The sequence below is a fragment of the Musa acuminata genome, chromosome BXJ2-3, assembly GCF_036884655.1.
Source record: "Musa acuminata AAA Group cultivar baxijiao chromosome BXJ2-3, Cavendish_Baxijiao_AAA, whole genome shotgun sequence".
NCBI lineage: Eukaryota > Viridiplantae > Streptophyta > Magnoliopsida > Zingiberales > Musaceae > Musa > Musa acuminata.
The window spans coordinates 40,252,538-40,271,093 of NC_088340.1; the positions used below are offsets into that span (position 1 = coordinate 40,252,538).

At 39.8% G+C, this 18,556-nt stretch overlaps 2 protein-coding genes across 2 annotated transcripts; both read left to right on the forward strand.

Annotated features, from left to right (window-relative positions):
* Positions 1-633: 633 nt before the first annotated feature.
* On the forward strand, positions 634-1,396 carry LOC135606585 (uncharacterized). The gene has a single exon (XM_065097624.1). The coding sequence runs from the start codon at positions 688-690 to the stop codon at positions 1,189-1,191; it is 504 nt and encodes a 167-aa protein (XP_064953696.1). The 5' UTR covers positions 634-687; the 3' UTR covers positions 1,192-1,396.
* A 1,314-nt stretch (positions 1,397-2,710) lies between these two features.
* On the forward strand, positions 2,711-16,337 carry LOC135608239 (nuclear pore complex protein NUP1-like). Its single transcript, XM_065100901.1, has 10 exons — positions 2,711-3,167; positions 5,807-5,853; positions 7,182-7,330; positions 7,607-7,946; positions 9,026-9,337; positions 9,461-9,535; positions 11,271-11,999; positions 12,110-12,320; positions 12,429-12,534; positions 13,746-16,337. Exons 1-10 carry the CDS (start codon positions 2,906-2,908, stop codon positions 15,865-15,867), a joined length of 4,353 nt encoding a protein of 1,450 aa, XP_064956973.1. The 5' UTR covers positions 2,711-2,905; the 3' UTR covers positions 15,868-16,337.
* The last annotated feature ends 2,219 nt before the right edge of the window (positions 16,338-18,556 follow it).

Here is an 18,556-nt window from a genome sequence, read left to right on the forward strand (position 1 = left end):
ATATCGAACGAGTTGACAGCTGTTGTCGTCTCCCTGCCACCATTTCCTGACGATTGACTCGCTAACGCAGCCCCGGAACGTTCCCCAAGCGATCCTAACCCTTGATTGCTGAATCGGACGGGTGCTATTTTGGGTGAGATTTATTCGGTACTTCTCCTCATGTGGCAGTCGTCCTCATCCGACACGGCCAAATCTGTGGGAAAAGAGTTCGCCGGTTCGGCTCGTCCAACTCAGCATCCAAAATAATCCACCATCCAACTCAGCAGCTCACCTAAAAAACCACTTAGGAAGCTTCCCAACTCCCACAAGCGTTACAATGAACCCGTCCCGATACCCCATTTCAGCCCCCATGACGACAGGGGCCCCGCCAGCTCAAGTACGGTGTATGCTAACCTTTAGGACGTCCCCTCTCTTATCCATTGCCCCTTATTTCGGAACTCCTATACCAGCGGAGCAACACAACTATCATTCTCCACCAACCACCAGAGAGCTACAAAGCCGACGTGGCGTGAAATGCTTGAAAGCGAAGCACGTTATCCAGCTCCAGATATCGATTGTATCGTCGTATTCTGATCCGCCAGCCTTATAAAGGCTCGATTTCCATTCGGCTTTCTTCGTCGCTTAGTATTTCGCCATTTCGGAGACCGCTCGAACGGGAAGGCAACGATTGGAAGGAGGGAGGGGCAGATGGAGAGGAAGCCGTCCAACGCTCCCAATTTAATGCGTCATTCGGCCGGAGCCGCCAGTGCCGCCTCGACCCCCGGCCGACGGTGGGCGCAGATCGCAGAAGAGAAGCCGAAGCCGAAGCTGGCAGCCCGGGTCACGGAGGCGGCCGGGGAGACGGTGGCGGAGTGCGCGGCCGTATTATGCTGCTGCCCCTGCGGCCTGGCGAACCTCTTCTTCGTGGCGGCTGTCAAGCTGCCGGCGGGGCTTGTCCGGCGGGCCCTGCGATTGAGACGGAAGCGTGGCGCCGGCTACGGAAAGGTGAAAGCCGGGATCTTGCGGACCAGAGTCGGCTCCTTTGACGACGACGACTTCAGTATTCACCACGGGACATTTTTTATGGCAATGGGGGCCAAAGAGGTATGGCCAGCGAAGGCGGTGTCGCCAGAGCTGTTGCAGTTGGAGAAGGAGATGACAGCGAGATTCTACAGCACTGGGTTTTGGCGGAGCCCTTCACAAAAGGAGTAAAGGGAACATGGCACCCCGGTCCAGGAGGGGGAATGTCAAAGGTGAGAACTTTGCCCCTCTTGGATCTTAAAGGGGAGAAAAAGCGGTTGCTTCCGATTGTTCTGCCCCGGTGCATCTCACAGAGAGATTGTAATCCATTTACATGATCAATTTGTTGTTGTAAAGCACACTGGATGAAATGATACGAACAATGGGTTTAATTTCACCGAGAAAGAGATCGCATTTGTCTCCCTGAAAGTACTTGATCTCGATCATTTGATGGGACTCTCCGGGTATGCATCGTTGCTTGTTTGACTCTGTTTTCCTTTTTCTTTCGTGGCTTTGGCTCGTCGTTTGTATATTCACAGATTAAATTAGGCTTTAAAATCCTACTGTAATCATATGTGAGTGTTCTATTTGAATACCTATAACATGATTCATTGAGGACAGAGGTGGATTTTGGTCTCTCCAGGTTTGTCTACTTCTGTATTCAGGATCATGAAAACAGAGTTCGGATATAGTGGTTCCTTGGAAACATATGAGTCAGCAAGATGTCATTTTCGCCTGCTAATAACTTGTCCATCTCTCTTAGTCTTCTATGGCGGCGCCAAATCTAACAGCCGTCGCTTTTAACTGATCTGGAATGGATTTTTCCTGGAAGAAGATGGCTTGGTGCCCTGTTTCTTCACACGTTCATGAAACAGCTTGATGCAAGGTCATCTAACAAGCCTATTGTTCTGTGGCATCCATCGTTGTTCTGCCAAAGAACATGATGTCGATTTACTGTTGGATCTCAATTAACAGCCTGCCAATAAATCTTTCAGCCAAGTTCGTGCGAGTGTAAGAAATCAGAGCTCCAATAAATCTCTTCTAGCTTCAACCCTGTCATAAAAACCCCAACACATCATTCATGAAAGATGGCTTTGTTTTGCTGTTTACATTTATACATTGTTTATTTGAAAGAAACTTTTGATTCTTCGTTCATTCAAAGATCCCTTTTTTTTTTTCCTTGTTATTTTTCTACGAAAATCACCAGAAAACAAATTTACAATATTTTTTTTCATATTTTATTAAATAGAAATTATGTGAGTCCAAAGATTCGAGTTCCCAACTCACGTGGTGAGTGGGTCCCGCTCGCCGCATCTGTGGCTCGGTGTCCGAGCTGGCCTTTCGTCTCTGTTCGCAACCACGTTCGTGTACCAGATGTTTCGCTCGGAATCCTTATCCTCTTACGTGGCGAGTTAAAAGTTTGGCATATAGGACTCGCAGATGAGGTGGAATCGGGCCCACACGTCGTAGTGTGTCTTTTAGATCTTCTGCGGAAACAACATTATTTTTTGGGACACCTACGTAACAGCCTTACGAGAATACCCAGAGATTCTGACCGTCAGATCTCGCATACCAACTCAGATGACCGTTGATTAGGCGTCCGTTTAATCTTAGTTTCTTTTTACCGGGCGCCCAAGACGATCTCCCAATGCGAATACGCCAACTGTACTCAAGCGTGACGTTGGTATACGTTTATTAATCCGTCACACCACGTATACCGCATGCGCCGTCGTACTCGGTTCTCCGCGGTGCGCCGTTCCCGTCCATCGCCTCCACCCTTTTCTTCCACCTCGCTGCGTCCCTCTCCGTCGCCAGCCCGAAGCCTGAAGCCCTTCTTCCGCTCTTCGCCTCCCCCGCTCCTCAGACACTGTGGCTCTGTTATTTGGGGCTTGTCTCGCTTTCTCCCATGGCGGCGTACGAGAGTGATGGCGGCGGGATCGGGGGCAAGTTCCGGAAGCGCCTCTTCCGGCCGGCCCCCGCGACGCCGTACGATCGGCCCCAGGCGGCGGCACGCCCCGCCCAGCCGCTTCCGGCGGAGCCGCGGGGGAACGGGTGGCTCTCCAGGCTCGTGGACCCCGCGACCCGGATCATCTCCTGGAGCGCATCCCGCATCTTCCCCTCCTCCGTCTTCCAGAAGCGGCTTGGCGCCCCTCCTGCCGCGCCGCCAGGTTTGGTCCCTCCTTATTCATTTGCTCAGGTACTTGGTTGTCCCGTTCTTGGAGCTTTCTGTTAGGGCTCTTATTTTCTAGGGTTTTTATTGGGAATTTTTTGTTTCTGGCATTTGCGGTGGCTTCTTTTGATATCGGATCATCAAGATTACTTTTTTCAAGAGTGTGTGTTTGGGGTTCGTATTGTCGTTTTTGTTGAGGTGCCCGATCTCTTGTATCGTGCTTAGACCATGTTGGAACTTTATGTCAATTTTCAAGAAACAAACGTGGAATCTTGGAAGAATTATTCTTTGTTGCATCCATCTGTCATCTAGGATACTCTAGCACCTTAAGTTATCGTAATTAATAGTGTTTTCTCTTTTGTCAGTATGTGATACGTTTCTGCTTGATAAACAATGTTGTTTTCTTGGATTGCTCGGCAATTGCATGACGTAATTACATCATGCTGATGGATTATCAGAAACCTCTGGTACTTTGTTGTTTTATCTATGTTCAATATTATTTTTTGTTGCATTTGAACGCATCATTTGTTGTTATCATATTTTATTCGCATTTGCTGTATCAATTCTAGCTTCCTATCTGTGATAATATGACCTTTAGTTAGTGGGTCTCTGAGAAACCCTTTGGCAATATGGGAGTTTAACAAGTTGCAATCTAGTGCCTAGATTTGCTGTCAATACTGAGTATTGAAATTGGAAATTGGGATATTAGTGCTTATTTTAAAATCAAGTTCTGCAATTGTTGCACTAATGAAATTGTAAACCATGAAAAGAAATTAAACTCTGCAAGTTGTTTGTTATATGTTGGTCAAAGCTTCTGAGCTACCAATTCAAATTCATTTCCTTATCAATCACCTGACATGGCCTCAGATAGCTCAGAGTATAGGAAATCTCTTTGACCCAGAGGCTGAATTACACAATCTACCATTGGGTTATCTTGGTTATATCTTACTAGGATTTTAACTTGTTTCATTCAAATACAGCATGCTTAGGCAGAAGTGATAGGCTTAGCAGTTGGTTCACATGTAAGTCCTATCAGTCTCATCAGCCTTTGTTTGACTTGTTCGGACTCTTATAAGGCTGCGCCCATTTAGCATGTGGCTTGGACTCAGAGTAATGCTGTGCTCCACCCACCCATTTTCCTTGTTTTCTCTGCTTCATATTCTTCTTTCTTTCCCTGCTCTACGTATTCAATCACTATTGATTGATTTCTTTGTGATCACTTCTGTACTGTATTTTATGCATCACAATCTCTTGTAGACTTTCCCCTTTATACATTTCATCACATGCTTCCATACTGCAAATAAAGCTCTTCTGACTTATTTCTTCCTGGATGAGCAAATTTATGCAATTTTCACCTAAATATTAGCATAGATTAGGTACTCCTCACAGAATGTTGTCATTATTATCCAAGCTAAGTCCAATGAAGCAAAACTAGATTGAGAAGGTTTTAGTTTTATGACCGATTATAGGCTGATGTCAGCCCTTTGAAATTGATTCTTGTTTCTGGCAAGGCACAGCTAGAAAAAAGATATACTTGCCTAAAGAATCATAGAGGCTAGTTATAAGGTACAAAATATACTTTTTAGTACAATTTAGTTTATCAGAATTTTGATTCTATATAATTCTTATAGATGATATTAACTCATTACAGATTGGTGTTGAACGATGTCTTATCCCCAATGGTAATTGTTTCATTTTTGGAAGAATGATAATCAAATTTTCTTTTAATACACATTTATCATTTAGAGGGTCATAGCTATTTTCTGTTAGCTGTTGCACTTCTCCATTAGGCTAGATTTCAAAAATGTTTATGAATTTATTGTCTCATGTAGATGCAATATGCATTTGATGTATTATCCCCAAGGTATGCAATACTGTATCTACCGGTGTTTTGAGGTTGGTTCGATACGGTACGGTACCGTGTACTGAGCGGTATGCCAGGGCATACCGAGCGGTACGCCAGGGCGTACCGAGCGATACACCTAATTTAGGTGTAAAACCTTCCGAAAATACCTGAAAAAAAAAGTTAGGATAGAGTTTTTAAGTTAGAAATAAATATAGTAATAGCATAAGTTTAGCAAAATCAATGTAAATTAGGTAAGAATAGTATCACATATCTTTTTCGGGCTTTGAAAAATATCTTGTGCAAAGTTCGTATTTCAGTCCATTATGGATCGTCCTTATGTAAACATACCTGTTGATTATAAAGTTCTTCCTCTTAATCTTCCCAAATTAGCCTCGATTCAATTCACAAATCGTTGTTTTGTAGAGTTTAGGATAGCACAAATGTGAGAAAAAAAGAGTTTGAGATAGTTTAAGAGAGTATGAGAATGTAATGAAGTGAAATAGGGGAGAAGAAGAGTTTAAATACTATAAGAAAGGGCTCCAACGGTCAATTGGAGCACTGTTACTGAGCAGTTTTAAATATTTGACCATTGGAGCACTGTATTACTGTTACTGAGCGGTTTTAAATATTTCTTTCTCTTACTGTAGCATGTTCCGTCCGGTAGCGGACGGTTCGTGTACCGGTATGCCATCGGACTGGTATGTACCACCCGTACTGGGCGGTACTATTCGAAATTGCATACCTTGATTATCCCATTGTTTTTTATTGTGACAACTACATTATTCTTGCAGAGGCAAATCAAAGACCAGTGGAGGAAGTCATCAAAGAACCATCTACTGTAAGCACCAGAAACACTCATACCTTTAGATGTTAATGGAGAATTTTCTAGTCAGTAACCAACATTCTCACTGAATTATTATTTCTGTATAGCTTTTGAGATTGAGCTTAAAGTATGTTTCTGATTAGTTCGATATATTCAGCTTTGTTAGGACTTAGGAGTTCCTATGTGTTGAATTCTTAGTTCAACTTATTTTCAGTTTGGTTGGTTCTTAGATTTTCACTATTATATCAGGAAAATGATGTAGAAGTTTTGCTACAAATGAACAGTTTTAGTAAATTTTTGCTGTAATTAGAGAAATAGCCAGAATGTAGTGTATACTAATTTTAATAGAGAAGATATAGAATCTAAAGAGATTGGAGAACATAAAGCAAGCAAAGATAGAGAGAATCAAGGAAGTGAGAAATGAGGAAAGTTGACTCATTTCTCTACAAATCTTTGCAAAAATAGCTAATAGAGAGATAATTGATTTCATCCACTAGAAATTTAAGCATAAGCTGCACCCTAAAGGGAAAATAAAGGGAGAAAAAATTAAATTTTTTTAGATATGTGCTTGCAGGTTATCATCACTTCATTGTTGGTTCCAAGTCTCTACAAACATTTTGGATCCAAGTCTTGTCATGAGATTGAATTTTCCATATATATTAAGATGCATGCATATTCTGTGGTCTTGTATCCTTTGTGTATTCCTATAGCTTTATTCTGCTGATTGAAGTCATACACGCATATGCAGTGAAAGTTGCTGCTATTGTGTTGCAGGCTACTAACTGGCAGTTTAATAAAGGACTAACTGTATGTCTCAACTATATGAGGTTTGCATTTAGTATAAGTTTCATCAAGGTTATAAATTTTAGTTCATGATGGCATCCCGGTGATGTTCTGACATTGTGTTTGCTGATCAAATGAATTGGAACTGTTCCATGCCGCCTCTCTGTGCAAAGTTAGCAAATGTTGGCAGACGTAGAGCACAGCTTGTCACACTTAAATCCACAATGCACATGCAGATGAGGGTGTTTTAACTATGTAATTACTTAGTAATATGACTTTTGAGTTTTGCATGTTTCAGATTGCCTGCCGGTTACTAGTGCTCCATATGGTTAGACTTTAGTGGCTACTAGACACTATATTCTATGGTCACTGAATAGCCTGTTCTCGACTTGTGCCCTTCTCTCTTGGCCATCCTTTGAGGGCATCTGCATTAATAGTTTTTTTTTTTGTGAAATTAAACTTGCTTTTGACTGATTGTTTCCATTTTCCAATAACTAGACACTTTTTCTGGATCTATGTTAATAACCAATCTTTTATGCCTTTCAAAAATTTACCTACAGAATTCATTACACGAAGTGCAAGAACATCTCAGTGATGGAAAAAATGCAGTGAATAGTTCCAATGCTGGCAGCGCTCAACATGGAACCAGTTCTCATGTCGATGGAGTTTTTGAACTCGAGCAACTACTGAAGCAGAAAACTTTTACAAGGTACTTGTCTGCAACTTGGGACCATACTATTGAATGTGTAGTCTGTTTTTATTTTGGTGGCTGTAATATAGACAGTTTTTCATGTTGCTGCTGGATACTATGTGAATATTGCAGTTGGACTAGTTCTTATTCGAATCACGTGATATCTCTTACATTGATATCACATCTTTTAGTATCTTATTAATAACTATAAAAGCACAATTGGCCTGATATACTTAATTATCTTATTTGTCGTATATGTTGTTCCTTCTGTTATACTTATTACTAATTTGGCAGGACTGAGTTTGATCATTTGACCCAGTTATTACATTCAAGAATTGTGGAACCAAATGCACGAGAAGTGGCTGTGAATTCTGAGAATATAGAGATAACAAATGTTCGAGGTCAAACTAATAATGCTGTTGAAGTAAATGTATTACAACCAGCATCAAGTTATGAAATAGAAATGCCAACTATTCCAGGTGAAGCAAATAAGAAGCAGCAGTGTGCTGATGACGTATCACAACCAATGTCAAGTTTCAATAATAAGGATAAAAGAGTTGCTTCAGAACAAGAAAGAAGAGAGGTATTTTCTGGGTTACATGAAATTGTTACAGTTCCTGCACCTGGCCTGGCTGTAAGATAATGGTCCTTTGCTTTTTTTCTCTTATTAGCAATAAGAACCTTTATTTTAACTGCTGAACCCTTATTATATAAGCAATAGGAACCTGTACTTTTTTAATACTTCTTGCCAAGGATTAAAAGTTTGATCTGAGCCCTGTACCAGTCCTTGGCCATACCAGTATGAGTTTGGTAAGTACCAGCATACCGACAAATGATATGTTGACATACTGGTTGGAACATACCAATGAGAAAGAGGGAGAGAAGAGGTGGCAAGGAGAAGGTGAGGAGCAGGGTAGGAGGTAGAGGATGTAGTGGAGGAGAACGAGGCAGAAGAGGATTATCGGATGCAACGTGGCCTGTGGGGAGAATCGCATGCATGCAAGAGAGAGAGAGAGGAGTGTGGGTAAAGTAAAAAAATAAATAGATAGCTGTCACTATAAAAAGTTAAAAAGTAGATTAATTTCAAATTGGATGATCATAATTGCTTGGTCCAGCTGCTGTTTTTTGGTTGGATCAGTAAATATTGGACAGGACAAACTGGTCCGACCAGTTATATGAAAAATTGGTGCGTGCATTATCTTTTGGATCAAATTTACTAGATATCTTGTTGATGTCCTATGGCTAAACTGATTCCTTCTAAAGCATAGATTATAAATATCAAAGACCTTCTTTTGCAGCCTAAAATTGCTAGGTACTTTGTTGCTTCGGTTATTATTTCATTCTCAACTTGTTTGACTTATCAGATTTTGCTCCAATTTTTTTTTTTTTGGAAAAGCCAGCCTCTTATGCTTAGACGAGAATAAAGACTTGCTAATTAGTCTTTTAGGATTAATGAGACTTCTATAGTCATTTTTTTAGGAGGGGAGGATTGATGATATATCGTTCGATGCACTATACAATTTCAAGTATAATTGCAACCCATATGCATGAAAAGTGCTTCTTGACTTTGACCACGTTTGGATTCTAGATAAATCATTTAATAGGTTAATTGTTTCAGTTTAAGGTAGTTCAGTTCAATTGAATAACTTATTAATTACAAATTTTAGTTTTTATTAAGGACATTAAATATGTTTATTTTCTAATGCATTACAGAGTACCAAGGAAGAAGCTGCCTCGTCAACAAAAATTGCTAAGACACATATGAGTTCTAGGTTTTTTAAATCTTCTGCATCTCTAAGCGTGCAAAATAAATTATTTCGGGACGATAGAGCAATGCCAATTGGAACACCATATGCAAGGAAACCATCCAATCATTCGTTGGTATTGAGAACTGCAGTCCGCAATTCTGAACCTGTTGAAACTAGACGAAACAGCTTGTTGAGTTCAGGAATTTATGGCAGATCAGCAATATATAAAATGTCTCGTTCTCCATACTTCAAGCCCTGTTCAATGGCTAACTTAGGGGTAAGTGCAGATTTATTTAGTAATAACTACTTCCTTTGGAGAAAATTAAGATTCCCTTTTTTGTTTCCTCCATTGAGGAACGTTGTTTCCCACCTCAGAATATCTTGTATGCTGTTGCTTCAGGGTGACAGATCTTCGCTGGATGACTATGGTTGCCCCTCTATGTCTGAAAACATTACACACTCTGGTGGCAGACAGGTTTGAGCCTTTTACTTTGCAACACCCTTCAATTAATTTGCCTAATAAAGCACTCTTATTTAACTAATTTTATAGAGCTCCATGACGGTAAAATATCTATATAGCTGACCCCAAATAATTTGGGCATTGTAGCCAACACGTGCAACATCAATTTGATAAGTGGATAGTGCTCATACAAGCCTAACCTTCATTATCCATTCGTTTGTGTCTTAAACTGTATTTGTTGTTGAATTAGTATGCCTACATAACACATATAAAACTTGGATTGTAGAGATTATACCTGGGTGGTTTTTGAATATATTATATGAGGGAGGCTTCATTTAGTTATCATGCTCATGAATGATTATGACTTTATTAAATAGAGTAACCACTTATGTTTTGGGACTAGAAATGGCATAGCAAACTTGGTGATATAGAATTCTCTGCATACATCTAGTATGCTCTCATCAGCCAGCATAATATTGAACATACAGCATATTCTGAAGACAACATGAAGAATCCAATTATAGCACAAAACAGTAGTTGAAATCATGAAGATTTAAAGACTACAGAAGAAATAATATCTCTCGATGTGCACCATGTGTGCCTTAAAAGAATTTCGTGCAGAAGCACCAGTAGGGGTTGTGGCACAGTAACAGGCCATGCTCACCACCTAATTGGTGGCATCCTTGGGTCATTTCATGTGCAATACTGTGCTTCTTGTTTGGCTTTACAGTACTTCTTCTCTTTTCTCTGTTTGTGGTTCCGTTTATCAAAGCATGCTTAAAGGCCTTTCTCTGCTTACAGTTTTTCCTTGTGCCTTTTTGTTTCTTTCCTTCTTAAGGAAGATATTACAGGCCTGAATTGTAGTGTTACACTTCCTTTCAGGTATCTATAATTATGCTGTTTTCTAGTGTAGCTTTACTGGTGCTTCCCTTTCCTCACTGCTCATAGGATCACATTTTATTACAACCTTTTATTATTTTCATTTATGTTGATTTCTTTCATATTTCGACCTAGTCCTTGCAATGTCATCTGTCCATTTCTGTCTTACATGCTGCCCCCATTATGTTTCATTAGAAATTCACAGATCACTCACAGTGTATCTTCCACATTGTACATTTCCAGAGGTGTCGGGCTTGCCATGGTTGAAAACTGTATTCTTTAAAATTGCTTTTATGTTCATAATTAATACATGTATATTTGTATGATCAAATATCTATAATGTGGTATGGAACTAGGAGATTAAACTATGTTAAACCTTAATTTAAATGGTTACACATGTAACAATTATTTAGTCTTGTTCAATTTTGGTGTTTCTAACACTAAAATTGGACTTTTTTAGGTTAACATTTTAAATCTAAACATAGTGATGATATAATTAAGAAAGCCAAATCAAATGGTTTTCCATTCTGTTTAACAGTTTGTCGATTCACTTGCACCCCTACTGAAGAAGTAGAATCTTGACATCAAGCAATAGCTGGTCGTGAGTACTCTCTCCCAAGGGGCCTGCTTCAAGTACCATAAACAGACATATGATGTCAAGAGCCCATGATGGTTATTTGTTGTTGTATGCCAATTCTTTCATAAGGTAGAAATAAAATGCAAATGTGACTGAGGCCGCAGCCCTGATTTTATGGCTTCACATGGATTTTCCTGATTTCATGTGTTATGATACTTATTTTGTATCTTATTCTGTTTTTTTGCATATGTTCTATGAGTCCAATATGGGATTTTTTTTGTTACCAATTGGCAGACGTTTAAACGAGGGAGATCACTTTTAGAGGATGATATCGGATCATCTGGTCCCACCCGTAGGACACATCAGAAGTCCAACTTGATGTCTCCATTAGCAAGTCCATACTTGTCGCGGGGGAATTCTCTGCCTTCTTCATCAACTCGTGTTGATCAAGGTTCTGTAACTTTAAACCAAAAGCTTTTCCATTTGAATGAACAAGAGAATGGCCATAGTGAGTTCCAAACTGTAGAAAATAGTGGGGTTCCTTCTGTTCCACTTCCTCCCAAGTCCAGTGAGATGGCTAGGAAAATTCTACAGCAACCTGATAAACTGGTGACTTCTCCAAAAGGGCAATCCTCTAATCTGAAAATTGACATGGATGAATCACCATTTCTGTTGACTCATAACATGCTTCATGGACAAGCTCTTAAAAGCATGGAGGAAATTGATATGTCTAAGTTTTTGAATGTGCAAAAAAATGGCAGTTTGAAATCTCCCAGTGATTCACACCAAAAAAGTTTTGGAAATACTATTTCTCAGAAGCAAGACAAGTCTGAAGAAAATGGCTCTACCAAGAGTGCTGTTAAAGGGGTTCGATTTCCATCTACAAACTCTGTTCTCGAGAAACCTAATAACGTATCTGGCAGAGAGGCCAAACCTAGTACGACAACTGCTCATTTTGTTGTTTCAGGTGCTGCTACAACTACCTCACAAAAAAAACCATCATTCCAGATGAGTGCACCCGAGGTATGTTATTGCAAGTATCTTCTAAATATATTTTGTGATTTTGTCTTTCAAATTTATTTGGATGCTCTATGACCAGCAAAATTCAATGCATTTTTCCTTTATTTATCAAGGATCTTGTCGAGTTGGATGATGATAGCGATGATATAAAGGATTCTCCAAGTACAGCTACTATTGTTGGTAATAAACCTTTGTTGATATCGAAGTGTGAGATTACACACGAAAAGCCTAAATTGGAGAAATCTATGAAATCTTCGTCTAATAATATTTGTACATCCATGGGGGTATCGGATGGGGATTCCACCAAGATATCCAATGGGCTTGGTATGGAAAAAATGAATGGATTTTTTTTCTCTGCTGCACCTGCTTCAACCATTTCATCTCAAGTATCATTAATGGTTTCTAATTTCACGACATCGCTTATGAAATCAGCCCCACAGTGTGAGGAAACCCCTGCTCCTACATTTAAAGCTGATTTGGTGGAGCTTGCATCTGGATCTGCTTCAACTGCTGCTGGTGCTAGTGGCCTTGGTTTCAGGTTTTTTTTTAGAATTTGAATTTTACTTCATTGTCTTTTGACCTTTCAAATTTTGTTGCCCATCTTCATTTTGAATAAATGAGTGGTACAACAACATGGAGAATATTCTAGTAATACGTAAATTTTCTCTTCATATCAATTTACATCATCCTCTGAAAGTTTGCCAACTCGCAACAAATGCGACTGATGATAACATTTGATACATTCCTTATGGTTGGTCATTTATTTTCCATACTCTGAAACCTATTCTTTCTAAATCCTTCGATCCATGTTTAAAACACACTATAATTATATAATTACTTATATAATTGAAGATAGATTAGCTTCATTCTATTGCTACGGTGAATCATACACTTAAAACAGTAAGGAACGTTAGATGACTAACTGTTTGAGGTTTAGTTAGAGGTAGTTCATTCAGAATAATTGGTTCTTGTGGAAGGTTTTAGAAGGGTTGTTGACAAGAAAAGAGAAAATTTGGGCATAAAGTTAATGCTATTGCAAGGAACATGATGTTTTATGGGTTTGCAGGTAGTTTTTGTAAAAAGGGTTTGCTTTTAAGCAACTGAAAAGTGGAGTCTGGAATTCTCAAATGCTATAATTAAACAGTGCAAAACCTCATGCAGACAGTGTCTTGGGATCTGGAATTTTAGTAGTAGCATAAAGATTTGAAGCATTAGTCAGCCCTTTAAAATAATTATAGGCAATGCAGAGAACTTTTTGTCCTGAGTCGAAACATAAAATTTCTGTAGAATTTTCTTTTTGTTGTTTTGTTGTATTTTGTATTGTTGGAACTTGGAATCATTATAGTTTTATTCAATAAGATGATGCTTTTATCTCAGATGCCAGGAGTGATGTCATTATCTTTGTTGTAATGTTTTAATATTCTAATTAATGCACTCTTTTAGCTTTAACAAAAATTTTCTCAGTGGTGAGCACTTGTTTCATTCATGGTTGTAGTTCTTGTATGCCTGTAGGGAAAAGACCTATCTTGTGCTTTCGTTGTGCATGAAGTTGATTGTCCTTATTTGCAGTCATTCAATTCTTACTTTGAAAACTTGATATGATGAAATCTGATCTGTGGATGTAGTATTTTTCAGCATGTATAATCATGTTATAATTATATATCCCCAAATATGTATATATATTTCTTATATGAAGGAATCTTGCAAAGTTCTTATCTTATAATTCTGAGTACTTGATTGGTATTGTAGTAATGCCACGACAGCAACTGTATTAGAAGGCTCTAAAGGTGAAGTTGTCCAAACTTCAAAAGGTGGGGACCTATTCAATGCATTTGGGAATGCTGCATTGCCGACCTTATCTGTTTTTGGAGCTTTTAGGACATCTGAACTAAATGATGGCATCACTTCATCCACTGCCATATCTTCAGCTCTTGTTGCTCCGTCCATGACATTGGGTGCTTCATTCGCACCAGGTTTCTCCGCCAGCACCAGCATGGCACCTAATTCTTCAGCTACCATCTCATCTGATGCACCTATATTTTCCACAATCCCCTCCTTCCAGTTTGGTGCTAGTGGCTCTTTTGGTGCTTCTAATGCAGTAACTTCATCAACAGAAAAATCTGAGTCTTCCAATTTGGTGGGAGAGTCTGTCAAGTCATCTGTTTTCAGTGTAAGCAGCTCTGCTCCTCTACTAGGTACATCTGCTGCATTTTCAAGCACCAGAAGCAACAGCTCAGCCGTTCTGACACCATCAATATTCGCAAGCACGAGCAATGGTTCCTCTGCTCTGCCAGCGCCAGCATTATTTAGTACAGCCACTGGTGGTTCTTCTGCTATGTCATTGTCGTCAGGTTTCTCCACAAGCACCAGCATGGCACCTAGTTCTGCAGCTACCATCTCATCTGCTGCACCTATACTTTCCACAATCCCCTCGTTCCAGTTTGGTGCTAGTGGCTCTTTTGGTGGTGCTAGCACAGTAACTTCATCAACAGAAAAATTTGATTCTACCAATTTGGTGGGAGAGCCTGTCAAGTCATCTGCTTTCAGTGTAAGCAGCTCTGCTCCTCTAGGTACATCTGCGGCATTATCAAACACCAGAAGCAACAGCTCAGCTGTTCTGACACCATCAATATTTGCAAGCACAAGCAATAGCTCCTCTGCTCTGCCAGCACCAGCATTATTTAGTACAGCCACTGGTTCTTCTGCTGTGTCAATGTTGCCAGGTTTCTCAACTTCATCCAATGGATTCAGTGGTTTTGGTTCATCACCACAATCTGGTGGTGCCAATTCATTGTTTTCAAGTAACAGTTCTCAGAACTTGACAGTGTTTGGCACAACAGCAGAATCTAGTTTCAGCACTCAGCCAGCACAGTCTGGAACTGGGATGTCACATGCTTTGCCAATATCATCATCTAATACCTTCGGTTCATCAATTCCTACGACAATGTTTGGTCTAAGTGGCACTTCCTCATCTGGTTCTGCAAGCTCATCATTTGGTTTCTCAACGCCTGGTTTGGAGCCTCTTGGTTCAAGTTCTGGCTTCTCTTTCCCTACTGCTACTGGGTCATCTTCCAGTTCTGGCAGTAGTAGTACCATTCCACTGGCAAAGAGTTTTGTTTCAAGTACTGGGTTGTCCACCATTTCAACTTTAAGTGCTGGCGGCAGCAGCAGCTCCCATGTATGGTCTACGCCTTTTGGTTCAAGTGGCTTTTCCTTTGCAGCAAGTGCTATTTCATCAGCCAATTCCAGTGGAAATTTATCCCTTGTAGCAGGTACAGGCACTGGCCTGTTCAAGTCCACTTCACATTCAGCCCAGTCATCACCTTCTGGCTCCATTTTTGCCTCAACCACTTTTTCACCTGCTACAGGGCTTCCATTTGGGTCAGCTCCCTCTTCAGGGAGTTCACCTTTCATGTTTGGTTCATCATCAGGGTCAGTTTCTACATTCACTTCAGTTGGAAGCACAACTTCACTGATTTCTCTTGTGCAGCCTGTGTTTGGAGCACCAAATCAGACAAGTGGTTTGAATTCAGGTTCACCTGGAAATGACCAGATGAATGTTGAGGATAGTATGGCTGATGATTCTGTCCAGTCTTCGGTTCTTCCGGCAGTGAAATTTGGACAACCAACAAATACACCTGCATCTCCTAACTTTGTGTTCGGTTCCCCAGCTACTCCTGGTGGGACAACAACCTTTCAGTTTGGCAGCCAGCAGAATAATTTTATGCCTCAAAGCCCATCTCCATTTCAACCAGCTGGAAATTTAGAGTTTGCTGCAGGAGGAAGCTTCTCTTTGGGAAGTAGTGGTGGTGGTGACACGTCTGGTCGAAGGACAGTGAAAGTAAGACGAGATAAGCATCGGAAAAGGTAGGGGAGGATTCGAGTTGATCGAGATGCATTTGCGGCACTAGCTTGATGGCTTTTGTTTATTATTTGATGGCAAAGGATTTTGATGTCAAAAGGTAAGTGTTATTTGTCTCAGATCAAAGTGCATGGTCTCTGGAGTCTGGGCGAATGTTCTCCAGAATGTAAGTGTACTTTCCCTGTCATTTTAGATTTCAGCTTGCACTCAAAAGTTTTACTTTCACCTCCAAGTATTTTAGGGTTTTCCAGCTTCCTTCAGCCTATATCATTGCACCTTTGGTTTCTTTATAAACCGTATGAAGGACTTTTGCACTTTGGCTTTGGTGTCAAGTATCGACATCCATTGTTGGTATGCTTGTACTTCATACTTGTATTGTGGAGCTCATAACACCATTCTTAATGTAATCTCTATCACATATCAGCGATCATCGCATGTGAGAACTTAAAGTTTGATGCATGTTTTCTCTTTTGACACCATTCTGTGATTATTATAGAACAAATGCTGCCGTTTTTCCTCAAATTGTTCACATGGTCCACTGCCTCTGTCATCACAACCAGCCAGTACCAAACAAAAGCAAACAAAGATGGCTTTCTTTCTACAAGGAATCGCCAAATCAACTGATCTTGAACTTCTAAGTTTCATAAAAATTTTCTGTTGCATATCCTGGAAGTTATAGAAGGAACTCAAGTGATCTAGTTTTCTGATCTGGGTTTTGGTTGATCACTAAATTTTAGTGTATTTTAATAATATTTAGTGTATGAATGGTTCCTAAACACTCCAAGCAGATTTAACCGTTGCTGTTTGATTAGTTTTTAGTTTGTTTTCTGAACCTTGGGGGGAATGAACTAACAACTGGATTGTTATGTCTAACTCACAAAGCCTGTCATATACAGATGAGATATTAATCGGATTCTCTTATCGGCACCAGACTATTAGACAATTATGTAATTTCAATTTGAAAAAGAGGTTTTTTTATTTCACATTCATCTAGACCTGTTCTGTGGATAGTAGTCAAGCATTTTTTCATGTTCATCTATCTTCTTTTTTTTTGTCTACTTTCCTAATTGGGCTGATGCTGATTGGCTTGTGAACGATTGCACACTTTGATGAGGTAGTTGTCAAGGCTTGAATTTTTCGACATTAAAAATGCTGGTTTTGAGTGACATTGTTTGCTGATTTATGAAACTGTAGTCTTTACTCTATAGTGTAACAACTGCAGAAAGTGGGGTTGTATTATGTATTTCCTCATCATCATAGCAAGAATTGTTAATCTTAGATCTGTCATTGTTCTGTTCCGTGGACCTGAAGAATGATGTCTCGGAGGAACTGTGCTGCTGCATCAGGATCAGTCAGTTTGATGAGATGTCTGCAACCTAGTTTTTTTGCTTGAGAAGATCTGTGTGGTTGATTTCTGTTTGCTTTAGCGAAGCTACATGTGTCTGCTGGAGTCAGCTGTTGCAATCACAAGTCGGAAGAGTTCTTTGACAAATTGCACTTTGAACCAGTTTGTAAAGGGTCGATGACCGTGTTCAGGTTCCTAGTTCCAAATTTAAGAGAAATTGGCCGAGTTTCAAGTTTCTTTGCCATCTAAAAAGCTGATATTGCAACTCTCAGACACTATTCATTGCATGTCATCCCGATATAAGGACCTGAAAACTGATTTCTAATGATGGCAATTGCTCCTGATACAAGATGTGTTGATGTATTATGCCCTAACGTTACCTGATCTTTTTCCTAAGGTCTTGTATGGCTCTAAAGTCAGAAAAGCTGTTCTACTTGTCGCATCATGTTGGTGGTTTTCATTTTACGAAGTTTTTGATAGTATGTTGGAACAACAACAGTTTCAAGTGAGAAATGAAGGCAATATTGCAAGAATGTCAAGTGTGCAAAGCTGTAATCAATCATGTTCCAGACACGGAGGTAATCAATGGAATGCTGGCTAGAAGATGGTGGGCTTTGTTTTAACTTGGTACAAGAGAGCATCCATATCTGGTGATCTGTTATATGGTGTTGTTTTTGCTGCTTTCAACATATGTAACAGATAGTTTGCTGGAAATGGTGTTTAGATTCTGGAATGCTGTGTTCTTTCTAGCTATTAATGTTTCATTTTTTGCTTTGCTTTGTTTTCATTGTGGAGAACTCAATAACTGGTAATATTTCTGCAAACATGAACTTATTCATGTACTATGAGAGTTTCCTGTCTCCTAAGAGATGCACAAAAGCAGTGATAATAGCTTCAGTTTCAGTTCATGTTCGTGTGATTTCCTAACCAGAAGATAAATATAGTCTTTTGTGTTTATCTTATGATTGTGTTTGTGTTTGGATCATTTTAGTAAATGGACGATTTATGTCATCTATGTTACGGATTTAGTTAATTATGTTGCGGATTTATGGTATGTATGTATGTACACGAAAAAAATCTCTTTTTTTTTTCTTTCCGAATTAAAACCCTTCAAGAATTCCTCTTTCTATTTACATAATTTAATCTTGATCGTAATCCTCATCGTAAAGCCACCTCCTGGATCTCTTCTTCTTGAATCAAGAAGCTCGCTTCCTCCCGTCGACCCGGTCATTTCATCATTCTTGAGGTCGATCGCGTTCCCGGTCATTTCATCATCCAAGGCAATGTTGATGAGGAGATTCCATAGGGATGGCATAGGTTTAGGAATGTTGTTTATCCCAATACAAGAGACCA

What these genes read in the sequence shown, in the direction of transcription:
- LOC135606585 (XM_065097624.1), top strand. Translation starts at nt 688, where the DNA reads ATGGAGAGGAAGCCGTCCAACGCTCCCAATTTAATGCGTCATTCGGCC.
- LOC135608239 (XM_065100901.1), top strand. Translation starts at nt 2,906, where the DNA reads ATGGCGGCGTACGAGAGTGATGGCGGCGGGATCGGGGGCAAGTTCCGG. An exon ending in CACACTCTGGTGGCAGACAG is followed by an intron (nt 9,536 to 11,270) that starts GTTTGAGCCTTT and finishes ACCAATTGGCAG; the next exon opens with ACGTTTAAACGAGGGAGATC. An exon ending in GCTAGTGGCCTTGGTTTCAG is followed by an intron (nt 12,535 to 13,745) that starts GTTTTTTTTTAG and finishes TTGGTATTGTAG; the next exon opens with TAATGCCACGACAGCAACTG.